Below are 21,593 nucleotides of genomic sequence, written 5' to 3'. Positions count from 1 at the left end.
TTGAAGTCAAGTTAATTGTCTTGATTTCTGTGCTTTTCCCCTACTCACATATGCTTGATTAAAGATTCAATACATATACTTCTTTTTGTTTGTGGTATAAGACATTCCTAAATAGTTTGTAAGAGTTAAAATAATTTGTCAATAATAGCAAACACTTCTTCCTTCACATCAATCGTAATGTGTAAGCATCTATACAACATGGACTTGTTCTATTATTAACTTGTTTTCCATCATTCAAAAATCTAAATTAATGACTACAAATATATTTTTTGAATCGAATTTTTTTAGTGTCACATTTTTGCTACAATGTAAAGGTGAAGCCAAAAATATTATAAAGGATAGAGATATAAATTAGTCCCGTCTTAATTTCATATTTTTCAAAGATTAGCTTGATACAATAGAAATAGAGTTTAAAAAATATTAATTTTAAATATTATGATTGTTACTAATATTACAATTATTATATAAATTTCTCTAATAAAATAAAATAAAATATTTAAAAATCATTACATATATAAAAATATTATAGGAATTAAAGTTGTATTACTAAAATTATCATTACAATATTAATTAAAAGAATTAAAATAAACATATAATTTTTAATATTACAATAGAAAAAGATAAAAGTTGCGTGCATCAAAAATATAATACAAAATTTGTATTATAAAATTTTAAAATTAAATGCATTAAAAAGTAAAATGTAAAATTTGTATTATAATGAGATTGTTAGGAAGTTAAATTGATAACTTTGGGGCCAAAAGTAAATTATAATATTTTTAGATATTTAAATTGGAGGTTAAAATAAAATTTGACAAAGTTTTAAGGGGCCAAAATATAAATTATCACATTTTTAGATAGATAATGTAAGAGGTAAAATGAAAATTAACAAATTTAACAGTGCCAACCCCTCTAGTTTCGTTCCTAGTGCAATACATTAGTGATCATGATCATTGTTCTAACTTTTCACTTTCTTTTCATGCTATGATTTTTCTTCGTTAATAATAGTTTTAATATCTTTTCTTTCTTAGAATTCTTTTCCACAGTAATGGTTGAGACATTTAAAAGAGTTGATTAAAGAAAATTCTTTTACTTCAAATTCATACAATTTACACCATAAAAGCAGAAGGAACGGTTTAGATCATAAGCTTGAGTAGCTTCTGGTAAGCTTTCAAGAATATTCTCCATAAGTAAAATTGTCTTAAATTGTTGAAAAATGTTACACTATTATTCTTTCTTATAAAGAGTATAAAATTAATTTATTGTTGTCGGATTATCTCAACTTTGATAATTAAAATAGGGCGATAAATCAAATCGTGCTTTTGAGACGAATAACTGATGCAAAAAAAAATTTATTATATGCTCTCTCAAAATTCACTAAATCGAATCATCTATTGTTCACATTACTAAATTCCACCAAAATTGAAATATTTAATAATAATATTATTATATACTTAAAAAATTCCAAATTTATATATCATATTAATATAGAAATTAAGAGATGAAATCAAAATGATGGGTCGAAATATGGAAGTGAAAATGAAAGCAGCCTGCATCTCAATAATTGATTCATTTTTGTTTGGATTTAAGCAATAATAAAAAATAATTAGGGCATTGAAAAGTGGAGGTTAAGTTGTTGACAAATTCGCAATACTCATACTTTGAGTGCCTTTCAACTGTCTCACTTTTTTTTTTTTTATCATTATTCTGGGGAATTTCTTTTTAATTTTCTAAACCAAACCATTCAAATGGAATGGGTGAAGCATCCACAATTAGTTTGGTCGTTAGCACACTCCATGCTTCATTGGGAAATTATATAAGTGTTGCCTAATGGTTTAAAAATTAAAACTTTTTTTTTAATTAAAAATAATGTTAATGAATAAATGGTGTAATAAAAAATATAATTGTAATATCAATGATTATTTTTCAATTCATATGGATTTTTTAATAAATATTTATGATTTCAAAGTTGATTTTTTATACCTTTTAAATATATAATTATATTAAGTGTTAATTAATTTATATCATATTTAAAATATTATAAATTTTGTCACATATGTTAATAATCTTATTATATAAATTCTAATATGTTGAACCTTTTCCATGTTTTTTTTTTTAATTATTATTTTATGTTATATTTTAATTTTTGGGTAAATTATATTTGTAATTAGTTATTTTTGGTTATTGAACTATAAAAAGTTACAAAATGATTACTCAAGTATTCAATTTTTGTTCTTTTTAGTCACCAATCATTAAGTGGATAATGGAAAAATGATGTGCCAACTTTCAAAATTGACATAATAACAACTTTAACTCTAAATATTTATACACGGTGTTAATTTAAGCTTGATTCTAAAAAATTAACTCTCATTGTTTACACATTATGTAATTTGATCTTTTATTTTTTAAATTTTGCTTCTTTTTTTTGTGACCCTTGTACTTAAAAAGCTAAAAACAAATTTATCAACTCAATTTGATTAAAAATATATACTAAAATAGAAAGACTTGAAAATTCAAGTAATAATTTTATGTTTTCTCAATCTTTTAAAATTAACCCTAAATATTACAAGTAAAACCAAAATTAAAAAGAAAAGAGAGAAATCAAGTTAATTTTATTTTTGAAATCAAGTTAATAACATATTTATAAATTTTGATGCAATAGTTTACTTTTTATTTATTTATTTTAATGTGATAATTGCAATGGATTGGATGTTTTCGTACGGGTTTTTACCCAAATAATTGAAGTGAAACTTAAGTAATAATAAGTTGGATAAGAAAGATACAAAACCTTATTGGATACCATTCAGCTGTCTTGTCCAACCTTAATTATTTCATCACTCATAAATTAATTTATGTACATATTTATGCTAAGATTCTAAGTTATGTCTTAACATTAGATCTCTTAATAAACCAACTTCTGTCAATGTTTCTCTTTTGCTTTTAAATATATAATTTTACAACATTAAGAGTAACCAAAAATGAATCATTTTCAAATTCTTAATTTATTATCTTAAAGGATAAAAGGAAATTAATAGGAGTAAATAGTATTTCTAGACCGATTTAGTAGACCCATTTTTGGTGATCTAAGTCCTGTATCCCATGCAAAAATAAGCATCAAGTATATAAAGGCAAGACTGACTGATTTTATTAGTAAAAATAAAAACACAATACAAACTTCACCCTTTTTTTTTTCAACAAAAATACATCCCTCTTACAACATTCATTTTGTACAATTTCCAAGGCTCTACTAACAATGGTTACATATTTTACAAGATGGCAAGGTTAAACAAGTTGTATTCTAACAACAAGCCAAAAATAATAACAATAAAAATAAAAATAAAGGACAAAAATAAATAATACAACAAAACAGCCAACAGAAAATGCAAGTCACCAATCACCCAGCAGCAGTAACATCCTCAGCTAAATCCCTATTATTACATCATAATTCAAACTACTTTTTCTAAAGTCATCATCATCATCATCATCATCATCATCATCAAAGTGTTAATCAACTAAAACATAATTCCAAATTAAAAGCTATAACTACTTAAAACCATGGTTCCACTGCTACATTAATCCAGCCAAAAAAAAAAAAAAAAAAAGGAAACACCACCTCCTGTCTCTCTCAAATTTCAAGCCTGTGATCTTCATCTTCATCTCCACCATACCCGTACTTCTGCTCAACAACATCAAATATCAACAATATTGAATTGAATACCTTCCAGCTATAAGATAAAACAATTCGGCCAACATTTGTAATTAGAAACCATGTTAAACTTGAGAAATGTACAATAGATGGAAGCAATAATGAATGATTTGCTTTATAACTAAATCTCTAAACACAAGGGAAACAAACTGCAAAAATTCAGGAAGATAACTTTTACCATTTTACAGCCACGAAATTCATTATCAGGAATTAACTGCGTATAAAAACAAGGAAACAACCAATCATATCCTAATTTATGTTAGGAACACTAAGCACATACATTTATTCTTTTTATAGTATTGTGGACACAAACGTAAACCAAGGGACCTAAAACATTGAGTGCGCTTGGTAGGAAAGAAAATAAGAAAGATAGACTACTTTCCTTCTTAATGCATAAAAAAAATAGACTACTTTCCTTCTTAATGCATAAAAAAACAAATCATTTCAATACGAGGATAGAAAATGAAAAAGAGATATATGTTAGTTTAAAATTATGCATTCTCAAAAGTTTCATTTTTTTCCCTCTCATGCTTCAACTTGGTAAAGGAAATTACTTTTTTCCTTTCAATTTTTCCACCTTTCCTACCAAGTACCGAGCACACCAGTGGGAAGGAATTTTTTTTTCTATATTTCTACTCCTCCAATTCATCTTTCAATTTTCTTTTCCCTCTACCCAAAAAAGCCTTAAGTCGGGATTAAGTCAAAACTAGCATGTACCATGTATAGCAGAAAAGCGAATATAGACGTCATTACACAAATATTAGCTTAATCTATGATTTAGACACAAGAATATCAGTTGAGAAATTTGTGTACTGTATGCACATGAAAACAAGTATTACAAAATCCCATTCATTCAGATAAGAAATTCAAGGATATGTTCGTGGATGGTAAGATACTCAGATAATACAATAAGAAAACTATAGTCAAGGAACTTACTTCTTTCATACAAAATTGATGCCATACTCCAAGGTAAGAGAAGCACCCAACGAATTCAGGCATTGAACTCAGAATGGCTATGAATTGATGACCACATACCACCAGTTAAGAGAGACAGCAAAAGAGAACAATGAACCCAATGATGTTTCTGCTGTTACAGATCTTTTCTTTTTTCTTTTTGAATTTTCTACCAGAAAGTTCCTGATATAAGAAATCTCAGATAAGTCACTCTGAGGTAAGCCGTGGCCTCTTCCCATAATCAGCATCTCTAGATCTTGAGCGATGCTCATCTTCTTGTGACAATCGGGACTTGCTGTGAGTCCGTGATGACCGTCCCCTGTCCCAATCATCATCATGCTCTGGCTCACGGTCCCTGTACCTACGATGATCTGCATATCTGTCTCTGTCTTCCCTATATCGATCCCTATCCCTATCTCGATCACGCTCCCTATCACGATCACGGTCACGATCTCTAGAGCGCTCTCTATCACGTTCTCGACCAATGTCTCTATCATCTCGGTGCCTTCTTTCTGGCCAATCATGACCATGGCCCATGTCCTTCTCCCTAGGTATGTCCCTATCATATCCTGGTTCCCTATCATCACGGTACCTTCTTTCAGATGAACCAGACCACTCCCTTTCAGAAGCTCTATCTTTTTCTTTAGATGGGTTTTGCCAACCTCCTCTCTCATGACTAACCTCACCATATTGATGGTCGGATGCAGCTTCCTCCCCATAACTTGACTCTCCAGCTCTCCCACCACCATGCTCATCACCACCCCATCCTCCCATGCTAGGATCCGCCCACATTCCCATATTAGGTCCATCTACACCACTCGAGGGCATCATCCCCATACCATTCATAGGCATACCTCTTCCAAAAAATGCAGGGTTAACATGAGGAGCCACTCCAGGCAAACCAACTCCTCCAACGGGAGGAAATGAAGGTAAAATCCCTGAAAATGGTGGCGTTGGAGCACCAGGAAAACCTCCATAACTGCCCATTCTTCCCATGGGTCCACCAAAAGCAGGATCAAAACCTTGACCCATCATCGACTGTGGGTGCATGAGAGGAGGTGTTGCACCCATGCCCTGCCCAAATCCATTTCCACCATTTCCCATGATACCTCTACCACCCATTCCACCCCTATTCCTCATAGGACCAACTGGCACTCTATTTCCCATCCCCTGAGTATTTCCTCTCCCCCAATTCCCTCTCCCATAACCTCTATTATTATCCCCACCTTGATAATTCCCACCAGTTTGAATATTAGCAGCACCAGTCTTACCTCCAGCATCATTGGGGCCCCTCCTGGCTTGCGAAAGAGCAGACTGTGCCATCTGCTGATTCCTATTTAACTGAGCCTCTCCCATTTTCTTAACCGTAAACGGCGATGCAAAGGCAACAACACAAGGCCTTCCATTAAACATATGCCCATTCATTCCCTCCTTACAAGCTGTTGCTGCTGCTGGATCATAAAACTCAACCTGACAATACCCTTTTGACTTCCCACTAGCTTTCTCATCGAAAAACTTCACTTCCTTCACAGGTCCATACTTGCACAACTCAGACTCCAGTTCAGCATCTGTTGTCCACCAATGCAAATCTCCAACAAACAATATTGTCCCACCACCTGCACCACCACTTGCACCAACTCCAGGGCCAACACCAGCACCAGCACCAGCACCAACACCAGAAACACCCACATTTCCGCCTCCATTCCCAACCATAGCACCGCCACCAATGCTGCCACTGCCACCGCCACTGCCACCAGGGCCATTCACACTTGGACCTCCTACTCCTTGTCTGACCAAACCCTCATTCTCAACACTCCCTACATTCCCTACACCATGTCCCTGATGTCCCACACCACCTACACTACCTAAACTACTACTCTTATTCCCACTTTGCTCTGCAGCCACCTCATTCAATTTATTCGACCCCTGTGCTAATTCAACCCTAAGGCCACCTCCACCACCACCAAAACCCGCACTAGGTCCTTTGACATCACCATCACCAGCCCTAAACCCTTGACTCTCATAAGAAACCCTAGAATCCTCTCTTTCACCAACACCTGCAACCCCTGGAATTAAAACACCAGATTCTGGGGCGCACATTGGTGATCCACCAACTTTCCCACCATTATTATTATTGGAACTATTCTTAGTTTCCTCGTTTCTAAACCCTAAATCTTCGTTTCTTCTTAAAGATTGAAGAAACCCTTCACCAACATTAACATCATTGTAAAGGTCTTCATAATCATCGTCTTCTTCACCTAAAAAACTCTCGTCAGCAACGGCTGAGATTGCTTCGTTTCTATGAAACTGATCCATCCGATCCCCTCCCTTCCCTTCATCCATATTTTCCCCTCACAATTTCCAAAATCTAAAATTCCCTTTCAACTAATTTTAAAGCTTCGCGCTTTCCTGCCTCCTGGAAATTACAAAAAAGAACCCTGCATTTAAAAAGATGAAAACTGAAATTAATTGAAACTAGAGAACGAATTCGAGGACTAAATGACCTTACCAGGGATTGAAGTGAGAGAAACGGGAGAGAAAGACGCCAACCCTAATCCTGAAAGCCGATGGTATTCTGCTTTTCCAGAAGCGGTGGAAAAGGAACGTGCGCCGCCGAGGACGAGCGTAAACCACCAGAAAATCAATACTGAAGGTTCAACTCTAACTAAGAAATTAATGAATTTGATTACAGAGAAAAAGAATATAAACTCACCAGGAGACACAGAGAGGAAGATAGTGATTAATAAGAGCTAAAACCCACAGTAAATCCAAATCCAACAAGGAAAGGAAAACCCCCCAAACTTGCCGAAATCGAAACACACCTTTGTTTAAGGCCTTTCAGCAAGCAACAACAATACTGGATGTTTCTGGTGGTTCGCTGAGAAACGGCGTCGAAGATGATGAGATGAATCAAACAAAGGCTTTTAAATTTTCTTTCGTAAAAGCAAACGGGGCCTGTCCACCATATTATGGGCTTTTTCTAGGCCTAAGCCTAAACTGATAATTGCTGAAGACATCTGTTTGGGTCCTTCGCGGATATTTGACTCTCTAATTTAGTATCAACGTGATAGTTTACCTTTGCAATTAATTATTTAAAAATTAAAAATATTTGTTATAATTTTTTGTTTTTAATAATTATAATATTTTAGTTTAACATGGTATTAAGAAAGGGTAAACTACGTGCAACTATTACGAAGTTTACGGTTTGTTTACATAGCTTCAAAAATTATTAAATAATTGTTAAATTATTTTTAAAAAGATATAAAATAATTATTAAATTATTTAAAAATTTTATTTAAATCATTAAACTATTAAATATTTAATATGTAACTGTAAAATCACAATTTATCATATATAATATAATATAATATATATTATCACGTAATTTTTCAGTGTGTTTAAAAAATTAACCTTTTGAATGCTTTTTTATTTTCTAATGAATTAAATTTAACCCATTTTTATTAAAATACTAAAACGAACTTAAGATGTTCCTAGAAAAATCTAAAACATAATAATCTAAGTTAGGTTAATTTGTTAAAAGATAAAACAAGCACTAAAAAGAGAGAGCGAAGAATTTAGCTTTTATTTGAGTATTTTGACAAAAATTTAACCTTAGACAATTTTAAAAATAATGAAGATACATGATTAGAACATAACAAATTTATTTATTTGCATAAAATATCTAATATATAAAAATAAAATTATTTTCGATTGGGTCTTAATTTAATTAGTATCGTATTGTTGTCAATATAAGAAGATGTGTGTTTGAAGGCTGAGAAGGGATTATATGTAGTTTTAGATATTATATAAAAATAAAAATAAAAACTGTGATGCTCAACACATATGAAAGAAGTAAATAAAAAAAGAAATTATTCAATTATTAGCAATATCTGTTCTATTTCTCTTTGTGAACTCTGCATGTAATATTACAGTATTACAGTTTAAATTGCAATTACATAAATTTACAATATCAATCTTTTTTTTTATCAGTGCCCTATGTCATTCTGAAGCTATGAATGAGAGAAATCAACTCATATCTATGAGTCAGATTTAGCATAAATAGTGCTAGTACATATCTGGAAACAATCTGAAATGGATCAATCACCCCTAATCTGAATGTATAACCAGTTTTTTGGCCACCAATCTGATGCCCGCATTCTGCTGATAATCATAAGTATCCAAGCTGAAGAATGCATCCACAAAGATCCCACCTCTGATTAAGTTACCAAGCTCTGCAGCATCAAATTTGCTGAATACGAGCTTTTGCACAGTACCGGAGCTATCCTTCTGATGAATCTCAGCAGCATAGCGAGCGATATTATCGTTCGCTACAGTCGGTATGCTGCCAGAAACAAATCAAAGAATCAATGAAATAATTACAAGATTCAAGTCCTTGTCTTAAAACTATCTGAAACATAACATTTAAAGTAGGGGAACTTACTGCAGTCTCACGGTCGGATTGTTGATGTAACGATAATTTCTACCCACGATAGGCTTCCACACGGAACTGCTTCTGCAATCTTCGAAAATTGTTTTGGCAGCATTGTCACAAGCATTCAGAATCTCGCATAAACTCGGAGAGGCATCGACTACGAAGCTCAAACGTGGCCAGCCACCTTGATTAAGAAACTTCCCATTGACTCCAAACCGCACTCTCAAACAAGGACAAAAGAGTTGCAGACCATCATTCTCGTGCAACAGTTTTATTCGTTGGGTGCCATGGTAATATGGGACCAGAGATGCATTAACAGAAGTAAGAGAAACTTCATCAAGTGCTAAGAACCCTGCATAACTACTGCTACCTTCAGCAATATCTATGTCCTGAGACTCTTGCTCAGTTTTTTCTTCCATGGTGACATCTGATTGAAGGGCCTCGGTTTTTATTTCGTTTCTGAGTAGACCCATGTTGAAAGGATCCGGTTGAACCGGATTAGACACATCAGCATTTGCCCCTCCTATATGATGAGTCAGAAGAGATATTCTAGGATGGTGTTCACTATTTCCTACACCTGCCGGAGATAGATTTGGAACATTTTCTGAAGTTGGACTTGAAGAAAGGGTGTGCATGTTTGGACTAGGCTGCTCGGGAGATGACTTGCCGTCATCACTACTCTGTGATATCGGGGAACCCTGTGGGTTCCCCGTGAGTATATCCGGGAGACTTGATTCCTGAAGATAAATATAAGGCTTTAGTAAAAAAATGTCTGATCTAACATTTACCAGGTTGAGGCAAGTGAAATATGGAGCTTAAATTTTGTGATACCAAAGGCACATCGTTGAAAACAACAAAGTGTTACAACATTTGCCACTCAAAAACTAGTACCATACCAGCAACAAAACGGTTGCACAATACTTGACAACTTCGAGGTTCATGCGAACATCATCCAAGCTCCTGAAGGATCATATAGCAGGATGTTTATTTCAGTGAAACAAAAAATTCCCACTCTCATCCAAGGTGAAAAGAGTTTATATATTCATTAAAGACTTGCCTGTGTGACTGCACTCCAATCTCGAAATAATTGGCAAGAGTTGCCATCTGCATTAAGTACATCAAACAAAACTCCATATCAAGTGCCAAAACTTGCAATATGTTGGAATTAGAAAAAAAAAATATATCAAACTGGTCGGACTTCCGATCCCCGGCTCAACTGGATAAATCTGGCAGTCTGATGTTTTCTTGATATTTTAATGTTTAAATGCTTCACACACTGATTATAAATTTATAACGACCATATATGTATGGATGATATGTATACATAAGGTTGACAAAAGATGGCTAAGGTTTTCATAAAAATAGAAAAAAGGCTCAAGTTTTTATAAGAAATAAAAATACCTTCATATTACCGGCTCTCCTTCCGAATCTTTGAGTCAACAATGCCAATGAATCGATAATTCCCTTAGGCTCCGGCGGCGCCCTACCAATCTTCTCGAACGCCTCCCTTATTCTCACGCAATCAAACCTCACTATATTATGACCCGCCCAAACCCTTCCTGCAAAATTCATTTAAAAACTTCATATACTTAAAACCAGAAGAAAAACAAAAAAAGAAGGAAGATTAAGTGCGAGATGCGGACCATGGAGAAGGTCGTGAACTTCGTCGGCGATTTCAGAAAAGGAAGGTGCCGAAACGACGGCTTCTCGAGTGATACCGTTGCAGCGCACAGAGGCAGGGGAAACAAAAGAGAGGTCGTCGGGTCGGACCAGAGAGGAGTAGCTGTGGAGCTCAACGAGCCTCTTGGGGCAAACTAAAATGGCACCAAATTCGAGAATGGAGTAGCCTTGGCCTCGCCGCTGAGGGACGGTGGTCTCCAAATCGAAAAAACAGATTTCGGGTCGGCTATCGGACGTCGGCGTGGGAGCCATTTCGGAAGAGAAAACAAGTGTTTTGTTGTTTCTTCTTTTAGACTTGAAAGAATGGGGATAGAGAAATGAGATGATGAAGGCGCTAATTGAATGAATTAACGGACACTTTATAGGAAGGAAAAGGATTTTCCGCGTTACTTCGTCAGCTGGGTTTCCTTTTCGACTCCATTAATGTTTTATATATGACCATTCACCATCACATCACTATAATATCAAAATAGTTTTATCTTTTATATAATGCAATACCTCCAACTTTATAAAAAATTAGTTTAATATTTTATTTTATTTTTATTTTTAATTATTAAATTTATATTTTTATTAAATTATCTAATATAAATGAAAATTAATAATTTAAATTTTTAAAAATTAATTATTAATGTAACATTCAATTAGAGAAATAAATAAATTTAAAAGCTAAAAGGAACCTATAATGAAATGAAAGGCTAAAATAAATTATTTTATAAAATTTGAGGATTAAATAAGTATTATGTTTTTTATCAAGTACACATAAATAATAAAATAATAATATTGTTAGCCAGCGTGGATCCGAAACTTAACGTGAATGCTATAATAAAATAAAAATGGGAAAAGAAAAAGGGCAGTGGAGTAGGTATCAATCATTCTTTGCAGAAACCTTCAACAACCATAACCGCAAGCCATTCCTGTTTCCACTAAGTGGTTTTCTTCTTCATACCCACACCTTTGCTTGCATGCCAACTTCATATCATTTAAGATTAAAAATAACAGCTGTTGTAACCTTACCTGCAAGCACCCAAAGAGAAGCAATCAGAGAATAAAAAGAAGGAACCAAAAATAAAAATGAACAGTCAGAGGACGTATCTATGAAACTGATCCATCTGATCCCCTCCCTTTCCTTCAGCCATATTTTCCCCTCACAATTTCCAAAATCTAAAATTCCCTTTCAACTAATTTTAAAGCTTCGCGCTTTCCTGCCTCCTGGAAATTACAAAAAAGAAAAAAAAACCCTACATTTGGCAAGATGAAAACTGAAATTAATTGAAACTAGAGAACGAATTCGAGGACTAAGTGACCTTACCAGGGGAATGAAGTGGACGCCAACCCTAATCCTGAAAGCCGATGGTATTCTGCTTTTCCAGAAGCGGTGGAAAAGGAACGTGCGCCGCCGAGGAAGAGCGTAAACCACCAGAAAATCAATATTGAAGGTTCAACTCTAACTAAGAAATTAATGAATTTGATTACAGAGAAAAAGAATATAAACTCACCAGGAGATACAGAGAGGAAGATGATGATCAATAAGAGCTAAAACCCACAGTAAATCCAAATCCAACAAGAAAAGGAAAAGCCCCCAACCTTGCCGAAATCGAAACACACCTTTGTTTAAGGCCTTTCGGCAAGCAACAACAATACGGGATGTTTCTGGTGTTCCCCGAGAAACGGCGTCGAAGATGCCGAGATTAATCAAGCAAAGGTTTCATTCGTAAAAGCAAACGGGGCCTGTCCACCATATCATGGGCTTTTTCTAGCCCTAAGCCTAAACTGATAATTCCTGAAGATATCTATTTGAGTCCTTCGCAGATATTTCACTCTCTAATGTAGTATCAACGTGATAGTTTACATTTGCAATTAATTATTTTAAAATTTTAAAATATTTGTTATAATTTTTTTAATTATAATATTTTTTGTTTTTTAAATATTTTAAATTTTTTTATCCATTTTTGATGATTTGAAACTCAATGCAAATTTAAAGGCTAAAAAAATCGAAAAAATAAATGGAGAGATAAAATAACTTTCTTTTTTATAAAGTTGGAGGACCAAATAAACTATTAAGCCTAAAATATATCTGGACCCAATGCTACAAGTATCTGGAATCTAAACGGGATCTTCGGAAAGTTGATTATTATGAGTATTAGAACAAATTTGATTGAGAAATTTAGTGACAAAAAAAGGGCGATTCGTTAGCTCGTTATTTAACCTGAATTAGTGAAACAACGAAATCTATTAAAAAAAATATTTTAAAATATATGTCATATCCTGCTATTTGTTCATGTAATATGTGTAAATTGTTAATTCAATCCTTGTATTCTGACGTGGTTGAATTTAATTTATATACTATTTGGTTTTTTGAACTTTTAGTTTTGATTTAAACAAGAATAGTTAAATATGTTAGGTCAAAATTTACTACTAGTATGATGTTATGCTTGAGTTTTTTATTTAGTATGCATTCTTCAATTTGATCATTTTTCAATTTATACTTTTTGAAATTTGAAAATTCAGTCTTGACTAAAAGTTGTTCATAGATCAGACTGAGGTCTGATTTTAAAAAAATCCAAAGCTTGGGCCTAAGCCTGCTCAAATGACCCGTTTTATTATTCAATAAAAATTACTTACATTTAATTATAAAAATATATAAATATTAATATAAAATTATTTTTTTATTACTTCTAAACAATAAAATGGTTCAGTCTGAGATTGAAAAACATAAACTCAAGCCTAACCCAAACAGAGTCAAGCCAACCAACCTATGAACATCTTTAGTTTTTAAGTTTTGACTAAAAGTATAAGTTGTTAAATCTATTAACTAAAATGATATAATTTTTTTGTAAGTATTACTTGAAAATATTATACATATGATAAAATGCTTATTGCATATGATTTTTAAATAATAAAGCTTAATACATTCAACAGATATCCAAAAATTATTGTTTGGATCAATACTAAAATTTCAATTTGTGAAAAGTTTGAGAATTAAAATTATCAAATTAGAGTATGAGAATTAAATTCATAATTTACGGGACTAATATAATTTTTTTATTGAAATTGGTAGTTAATTTTCAAAAGATTATATAATAAAATTAATGAGAAGATTAACCTTATAATATTGTTTAATAAATTTATAAAATATGAATTTTGAGTTAATTTTCAACGAAATTGGTTGCAATTTAGTGACCCCAAGTCTGGAAGAGTTTTTAGCCAAAATTGAGTACCCGATTTAATTAATTTGTAGATGAGAAAGAGAAGGAGAAGAATTTGATGATGGTAGAAATTTTGTATATGATTATTGTGAATACATATTAATTTAAAAAATGGACGTTGTAAACAAAGTTGAAGTAATAGATAATTATGGTTACCCTAACTTAATTCAAAGTATAGATGTTTAGTATTTGATTATTATAAATAAAGAAAAAAGAGAGAGCATGAGAATTTCATGGTTATTTCTAAACGTGGGAGCACGACATAAAAGGAGCTTAAAAGGCAGGCTATCAACTCCCCCCTCCTCCTTTAGTAATTTGATAATAAAGCTAAGATGGTGACACCAGCGGCCCAACGCAAACCTCGCCATTTGTCATAAATATTCTTTTTACTATAATCTGATCTCCATTTTACCAAGTCCTCTCTTCTTCCTTTCCCCGCCCAAAAAAATATCCACATTACACCTTTGCAGTTAGCACGTATATGTTCTTCATTTCTTACATGTCTCCCACAAACAGCCCTTTTGTCTACCTGTCTTGTTAATATTCTTTTGTGTGTTTTTCTGGTTTTATACAAATTCTTTTGTGTGTTTTTCTGGTTTTATACAAATTAGTTTTCTTTCTTCTTGTTTTATTTTTGTTGTATTGTCACCCACTACCTACCCCCGATAACCACCGCCACCAGCACCATCATCGCCACCTTAATATACGGCGGTTTGCGGGGGCGTTGGTTTGAGCAATGGGGGGAGACCATCATAGGCCGACTAGGGCTCTTTATGTCTCCTCCCTTTTGTTTTGTTTAGTTTTGTTGAACCTTAAAAGAAGCATAGTTTTGGCCAATAATGAGGGTGCGGATTCGCCTGCAGTTTCGCCGGCTCCATCTTCTTCGCCGACTTCATTTAAGCCTTCAGATAGTTATCTTCTAAACTGTGGTTCTAAAAGCGAAATGAAGATGGATGATGGACGAACATTCAAGTCGGATACTGAAACAAGCAGCTATTTATCCACCAGTGAAGATGTTCAAGCGTCGGTTGCTTCCATCCCCGAAAGTGCCTTCTCCAATTCCACCCCTTCCACGCTGAAGGATCTTTATACAAGTGCAAGGATCTTCCCTTCGGATTCAACCTATTCCTTCTTCATTTCCAAGCCTGGCAAGCATTGGATTCGTCTCTATTTTTACCCAATTCCTCACCAAAAATATGATCTGAAAACGGCGGTTTTCACAGTTCAAACAGATAAGTTCGTCCTTTTACATGACTTCTCTGTGGATGACGATTCCAAGGTGGTTTTCAAGGAATACCTGGTTAATGCGACTCAACATTTCTCCCTCATTTTCAAGCCCCAAAAGGATTCTTGCGCTTTCGTCAATGCAATTGAGATTGCGGAGATCCCTGATGAACTCCTCTCTGATTCTGCATCTTCAGTACCCCAAGGTAACACCCTCAATGGCTTATCCAATTATGCCTTGGAAGTCTCCTATCGGTTGAATATGGGAGGGCCGACCATAACTCCACGCAACGATACACTGTCCAGAACGTGGGCTCCTGATACCCCCTACAATTTGTTTCCCGAGGGAACTGAGGCAGCCAAAGGTACCACCGTCAAATACCGACCCGACCATGGGATGACTCGATTGGTCGCTCCCGATATGGTTTACTTAACCGCGGATCGGATGGCGAGCAAGGCTTATCAACAAACTATAGCGCCCAATTTCAATCTCTCTTGGGCGATGAATGTGGATGGAACCTTTTCGTATCTCATCAGGATGCACTTTTGCGACGTTGTAAGCAAGACCCTCAATGAGTTATACTTCAATGTGTACATAAACAGCTTGATGGCGCTATCGAATCTGGATCTCAGTGAAAAAGCTGGCGAGTTGAACACTGCCTATTACACAGATTTTGTGCTTAATGCTTCATTGATAACCAATGATTCAATCACGGTTCAAGTTGGTCCAACAACCAACGCCGGCTTGCCTAATGCAATCCTCAATGGCTTGGAAGTGATGAAGATGAGCAACCTAGCTGATAGCTTGGATGGGTTATATGCTGTTGATGGTTCATATAAAGGGCCTGGTGCAAGCAAACTCAAAATTGTGGCGATTTCAGGGCTGGCATTGGCTTTCGTTGCAATGTTGTTCCTTGGGGTTGTTTGTGTCCGATGGAAAAAACGACCCCAAGATTGGCAAAAAAAGAAAAGCTTCTCATCTTGGCTATTACCAATCCATGGCAGCAAATCTAATTTCAGCTCCAGGAAATCAAGCCTCTTTGGGTCAAGAAAAAGCAAGAGTGGGTATTCTAGTGTTTATTCTAATGGCCTTGGACGCTTCTTCAATTTAAGCGAGCTACAAAATGCGACCCAAAATTTTGACGAAAAGACAGTCATCGGTGTTGGTGGCTTCGGCAAGGTGTTTATCGGGACATTAGACGATGGCACCAAGGTCGCAATCAAACGAGGGAACCATGGATCCGAACAAGGCGTTAACGAATTCGAAACCGAAATCCAAATGCTTTCCAAGCTCCGCCATCGTCATCTCGTCTCACTCATAGGGTTTTGCGATGAGGATTCGGAGATGATCTTGGTTTATGAATATATGGCTAATGGTCCATTTCGGGACCATCTTTATGGCTCCGCTAATAAACCCACATTGACATGGCAACAACGCCTTGAAATCTGCATCGGTGCGGCTCGAGGGTTGCATTATCTCCACACCGGTGCGGCACAAGGAATCATACACCGTGACGTTAAGACCACCAACATTCTCCTCGATGAGAACTTCGTGGCCAAAGTGTCTGATTTCGGGCTATCAAAAGCTGCTGCAATGGACCAAGGCCATGTTAGCACGGCAGTGAAAGGTAGTTTCGGGTATCTAGACCCAGAATACTTCAGGAGACAACAACTGACGGAGAAATCAGATGTTTACTCATTCGGTGTGGTTCTTTTCGAGGTATTATGTGCGAGGGCAGTGATTTGTCCTGGATTGCCGAGGGATCAAGTTAGCTTAGCCGACTGGGCAATGCAGTGGCATAAAAAAGGTATGATAGAGAAAATAGTTGACCCCAAAATTGCAGGGACGATATGCGAAGGATCACTGAAGAAATTTGCAGAAGCGGCAGAGAAATGTTTGGCAGAATACGGAGTTGACAGACCGAGCATGGGGGATGTGTTATGGAACTTGGAATATTCATTGCAACTTCAAGTGGCTTCTTCCCAGACTGATCGACCGGAAGATAAGAGTAACATTATGGTGCTGGAAAAAGGAAGTGAAAGTGGTGAGGCCAAAAGCAACCCAGCCGTGGCGGTGGCGGCCGAAAGTGATGATTCTAATGTAACAGTAGGTTCTCAGGTACCATTTCCTAATGCAGCAAGTATCTCTGGAAGGTAACAGAGAAGAAACAATTGAGAGTTGAATCAAGTGTGGAGAATTTGAAACCCCATTTCAGATTTTAGCATATAGAAGTTGTTTTTCTAGCTTTCTTTTTATCTCCAAATTCAACCACAGTTCTTTTCCCAATTTCACACTTTGATTTGTGTTTGTAGAATCTCTTTGTGCAGATCTCAACATATTTTCTTTCTCTTTTACTCTTTGATTAGTAACAACATACAAAACCTTCTTCTGACCATTCACTTCAATAATGGTTGTATAGGTACAGTGCTTTCTGGGGCTTCTTGTTTTTCCTTTTCTTTTTATAGTTGTGTTTCAAGTGTTTAATAATTATTACAACTTTTTATTTCTTTGTCTTTATCATCCAATTTTCTTTACTCCAATTCAATTCAACTTTATTTTAGATTTTCAAATATAACTAATATTGTTCATTTAAATTATTAATCAAAGGGTAAAATATGTTTTAGTTCAATTTAGGATTTTGATTTTTCAGATTTAAAAAATTAATTTTAATTGATTTAAATTCAATAATGTGATGTTTTAAAATAACAAAATATTGCTATGTAACAAAAGAATAATTTTATAATAAATTTAAATTTATTGAAATTAATAATTGGATCTGATTTTAAAATTTTAAAAATAAGAAAATTAAATTCCTAGAAATAAAAAATGAATTAAATTATCAATTAAAACCAACAGCGTAGAATCTTAACAGTCAAAGCTCTTGTTTTCTCCATAACAAACAAACCCCAAATAAAAACATAATGAATTTTTATTAGAATTTATAAAATATGGATCCAATGAACAACAATGCCAATTCTTCCCTTGAGTTTGTTGACCCTTTACTTAATGAACTGAAGAATTTTTAGTAGGCTTTAAGTAAATCAATTCTCTGTTGTTTCCATGGCAGTGGCATTACTATTGTTTCCTTTGGCTCCTCAACTCGCTCTAAGCCTCACATAAAATTTTCTTGGCTTTTCATCAATAAGCGGAAAGTATAATTTCAAAAGCTCAAAGATTAAGCTTTGATTTTTTATCAATTTTAAAGGGATTTTCCTAAAAACACAAGATAAGATTTGAAAAGACAAGGAGAAGAGAAAGATTTTGATGGTCAAAGAAGGCCATGAATGGCGGCAGCAACTAGGGTTAAAAGATGATGAATATGGAGAAGAAGAAGAAGAAAAGATAAGAAATGATCAAAAAATGAAAAAGAAAAACGAATCCTGATTTGTTTTTGGATGAAAGAGAAATATTTTATTATTTTTTTAAAGGAAAAATAATTAAAAGAGAAAATAAAAGATAAATTAATAAACGAGTTTACTTTGCAACCAAAGAGGATGACATGTGATGGCGCGCGAATAACTAGTGTTGCCACATTAGTAAAAAATTAACATCGTTAAACTTATGAATAGAAAATATTCAGATATCAATTTAGGATATAAAAAATCATAAGTAGCAAGAGAGGAAAAGTTTCTAATCTTACATTTTTCCCTATTTTAAACCTATTTAGCAGCAGAATTTAACCTTTTATATTCTACGAAATCTTTTTCGTCTGGTTTGTTTTGGAGTATGTAAAATTTGGAATTTGAGTTGAAAGGTCTTTAATGCCCTTGACTTTCCCTTCAAATTACACATTGAATTAGGTTAACAACTCAATGCTGCTTCCATGGTTGGAACGAAGAAAAAACGATGAAACCCAATGCCTCTTCTCTTTTAGTTTTCTTCCTTTTTCTTCCCTCGAAATTACACTAGTGGATAGTAAGCTTTAAATCCCATGAAGACAAAGCTTAATAGCTCAATTCTGTTTTCGGATCTATGTGTAGAATCCAAGTTTAATACTACGCACACAACCCGTTTGATAAATTTCTTCAGAAGGTATGCGTTTCTTGTTTCCACCCGTTTGGCACCACTTTTTGATGCAAATTATCAATACCCACAAACCCAAAAATATTTTACACTCTCTATATTCATCATCAACAACATCACCGGAACTGGAGGAGCTTCGTAAGGTAGTTTCGAGCTCCATTGGTGGTTTAGATGACCTGGAGTCGAGTTTAAACCGGTTTAAGCTTTCTTTATCATCGTTACTTGTTACTGAGGTTATAAAGTATTGCGAAAATGTAGCTCCGACTAGAAGGTTATTGAGATTTTTCTTGTGGTCGGTTAAGAGTTTAAGTTATAGTTTGGAAGATAAGGACTTTAACTATGCGGTTCGAGTGTTTGCAAAACGGAAGGATCATAGGGCAATAGAGATATTGATTTCGGATCTTAGGAACGAGGGGCGACTAATGGAGAGCCAGACTTTCAGTGTTGTGGCTGATATGTTGGTTAAATTGGGGAGAGAAGATGAAGCATTGGGTATTTTCAAGAACTTGGAAAAGTTCAAGTGCCCGCAAGATGGTTTCAGTTTGACTGCCATTGTGAATGCTTTATGTGCTAAAGGGCATGCTAAGAAAGCTGAAGGTGTAGTTTATCATCACAAGGACAAGATTGCTGGTGTTGAACCTTGTATATATAGGAGTCTCCTTTATGGTTGGTCCATTCAAGAGAATGTAAAGGAAGCTCGCAGAGTTATCAAGGAGATGAAGTCAGCTGGCGTTGAGCTTGATTTGTATTGCTATAACACATTCCTTAGGTGCCTTTGTGGGGCAAACCTTAAATGCAATCCTTCCGGCCTCGTTCCGGAAGCTTTAAACGTGATGATGGAAATGAGATCCTATAGAATTGCTCCAACATCAATCAGTTATAACATATTGCTTTCTTGTTTGGGGAAGACAAGAAGAGTGAAAGAATCATGTCGGATTCTCGACTTGATGAAAAAAACCGGCTGTGCTCCGGATTGGATAACATATTATCTTGTTGCCAGAGTATTGTACTTGACAGGAAGATTTGGCAAGGGAAATATGATAGTTGATGAGATGATTGAACAGGGGTTGACCCCTGATTGTAAGTTTTACTATGATCTCATTGGTGTTCTTTGTGGAGTGGAGAGAGTGCATTTTGCTGTTGAGTTGTTTGAGAAGATGAAGAGAAGCTCATTGGGTGGGTATGGGCCAGTTTATGATGTGCTTATACCAAAACTTTGCAGGGGAGGCAACTTTGAAAGGGGTCGAGAGCTGTGGGATGAGGCTGTTGCTTTGGGTGTTAGTGTTTCCATCTCCACTGATGTTTTGGACCCTTCAATCACTCAAGTTTTCAAGCCAACGAGAAAGGTGAAGGAGTTCAATCTTAAGGACTGTAAAATGGCTAAGAATACAGTGAATATGAAGCACAAGATTATCAAGGGAAACAAGGGTAAGAAAAAATTATCTCAAAAGAATAAATCTGTTTCTAAATAAAATGGTTTGGGTTAATGTCATCCCCCCCCCCCCTTCCCTTTTTTGGGATTCATGTACTTTGTTAACATTTTTAATCTGGCACTTTTATTTTTAAAATATTTATTGAACAAAATAATTTTGGACGCAATTGGAATTCACAGGATAGTGAAATAGAATAGGGTTTAGTTTTGCACATGGCTACATGGAACGGGGTTTTAAGACAGTGGTTGAGATGGGATCGGAAGGGGGTCCTTCATGTTCCAGTTCAAGATACTTCCAGTCTCTACCATCACACGTCCCATGTCCGTGCAATTCAATTCAATACAGTAACAGTGCATATTTCTACAGTGCAATCCACGCTCTTTAAGTAGCGTCGGGAATGGGCCTTTATTTTATTTTTTGGAGGACAAGAGAAGTTGGATTCAACGCGTTGACGCTAGCTGTGCTGTCCGAAATCAATCCGCAGGACCGGGCCGGATGTTCTTAAACTATTTAACTAAAACATGAAGATATCATAAATGTGTTTCATTTCGGAGAAGGATCATCTCTGTCGAAATTCTCTTCTTTTGCGGTTGTTTTTATAATCCCATAGATTGCTTCAAAACATGAACATAACATTATTGAGGTTACTGGATTATTCAAAGTTTTTTATTAGAGCCACTAGATTTTTAAGTGTTTTTTTTTCAAGTTTTTTTTAACAAGTTTTAATTGACGATTTGATGATCAATATGGTAAAACAATACTTATTAACAAATAGAAAAATATATCTTAGATCTAAATAGATCTAATTGTTAGTGTTAGAGATCAGAAAAAAAAAATGTTTAAATTTTGATTCTCAAATACGTAATATTTAAAACTGTTTCATGAAAAAAAAAATAATAGAAAAAAAAAAGAAAAAGAAATTTTTTTTTTTATAATT

At 34.7% G+C, this 21,593-nt stretch overlaps 4 protein-coding genes across 11 annotated transcripts; 2 read left to right on the top strand and 2 right to left on the bottom strand.

The window, feature by feature from the left end:
* Window positions 1-3,120: 3,120 nt before the first annotated feature.
* On the bottom strand, window positions 3,121-12,585 carry LOC108479213 (uncharacterized). Of its 8 annotated transcripts, XM_053023508.1 has the most exons (5): window positions 7,371-7,588; window positions 7,167-7,232; window positions 4,640-7,073; window positions 3,882-3,917; window positions 3,121-3,673 (listed from the first exon to the last, which is right to left on the bottom strand). In XM_053023508.1, the coding sequence occupies exon 3, from the start codon at window positions 6,998-7,000 to the stop codon at window positions 4,865-4,867; it is 2,136 nt and encodes a 711-aa protein (XP_052879468.1). In that variant the 5' UTR covers window positions 7,001-7,073; window positions 7,167-7,232; window positions 7,371-7,588; the 3' UTR covers window positions 3,121-3,673; window positions 3,882-3,917; window positions 4,640-4,864. The 8 variants fall into 8 exon arrangements, 7 of the variants coding, with proteins under 7 accessions (XP_052879468.1, XP_052879472.1, XP_052879470.1 ...); XM_053023512.1 differs by lacking the exons at window positions 3,882-3,917; window positions 7,167-7,232; window positions 7,371-7,588 and adding exons at window positions 12,079-12,130; window positions 12,266-12,585; XM_053023510.1 differs by lacking the exons at window positions 3,882-3,917; window positions 7,167-7,232; window positions 7,371-7,588 and adding exons at window positions 12,079-12,127; window positions 12,266-12,584.
* Window positions 8,535-11,244, bottom strand: LOC108479212 (protein NEN1-like). The gene is made up of 6 exons (XM_017781676.2): window positions 10,733-11,244; window positions 10,491-10,648; window positions 10,147-10,193; window positions 9,986-10,049; window positions 9,099-9,826; window positions 8,535-8,999 (listed from the first exon to the last, which is right to left on the bottom strand). Exons 1-6 carry the CDS (start codon window positions 11,019-11,021, stop codon window positions 8,765-8,767), a joined length of 1,521 nt encoding a protein of 506 aa, XP_017637165.1. The 5' UTR covers window positions 11,022-11,244; the 3' UTR covers window positions 8,535-8,764.
* A 1,730-nt stretch (window positions 12,586-14,315) lies between the features above and the next one.
* Window positions 14,316-17,716, top strand: LOC108478014 (probable receptor-like protein kinase At5g61350). Its single transcript, XM_017780457.2, has one exon. It carries the CDS (start codon window positions 14,712-14,714, stop codon window positions 17,355-17,357), a length of 2,646 nt encoding a protein of 881 aa, XP_017635946.1. The 5' UTR covers window positions 14,316-14,711; the 3' UTR covers window positions 17,358-17,716.
* Window positions 17,717-18,797: 1,081 nt separating this feature from the next.
* On the top strand, window positions 18,798-21,330 carry LOC108476822 (pentatricopeptide repeat-containing protein At5g61370, mitochondrial). The gene has a single exon (XM_053022714.1). It carries the CDS (start codon window positions 19,235-19,237, stop codon window positions 20,693-20,695), a length of 1,461 nt encoding a protein of 486 aa, XP_052878674.1. The 5' UTR covers window positions 18,798-19,234; the 3' UTR covers window positions 20,696-21,330.
* The last annotated feature ends 263 nt before the right edge of the window (window positions 21,331-21,593 follow it).

This window comes from Gossypium arboreum, chromosome 12 (assembly GCF_025698485.1).
Source record: "Gossypium arboreum isolate Shixiya-1 chromosome 12, ASM2569848v2, whole genome shotgun sequence".
Lineage (NCBI taxonomy): Eukaryota > Viridiplantae > Streptophyta > Magnoliopsida > Malvales > Malvaceae > Gossypium > Gossypium arboreum.
Note: the sequence above shows the minus strand (reverse complement) of the source record. Positions and strands in the feature narration are given on the sequence as shown.

Coding starts and splice junctions, on each gene's coding strand:
- LOC108479213 (XM_053023512.1), bottom strand. CDS start 7,000: ATGGATGAAGGGAAGGGAGGGGATCGGATGGATCAGTTTCATAGAAAC.
- LOC108479212 (XM_017781676.2), bottom strand. CDS start 11,021: ATGGCTCCCACGCCGACGTCCGATAGCCGACCCGAAATCTGTTTTTTC. Junction 10,649..10,732: donor AGTTCACGACCTTCTCCATG/GTCCGCATCTCG, acceptor TGAATTTTGCAG/GAAGGGTTTGGGCGGGTCAT. Junction 10,050..10,146: donor ATTGGAGTGCAGTCACACAG/GCAAGTCTTTAA, acceptor ATGATCCTTCAG/GAGCTTGGATGATGTTCGCA.
- LOC108478014 (XM_017780457.2), top strand. CDS start 14,712: ATGGGGGGAGACCATCATAGGCCGACTAGGGCTCTTTATGTCTCCTCC.
- LOC108476822 (XM_053022714.1), top strand. CDS start 19,235: ATGCGTTTCTTGTTTCCACCCGTTTGGCACCACTTTTTGATGCAAATT.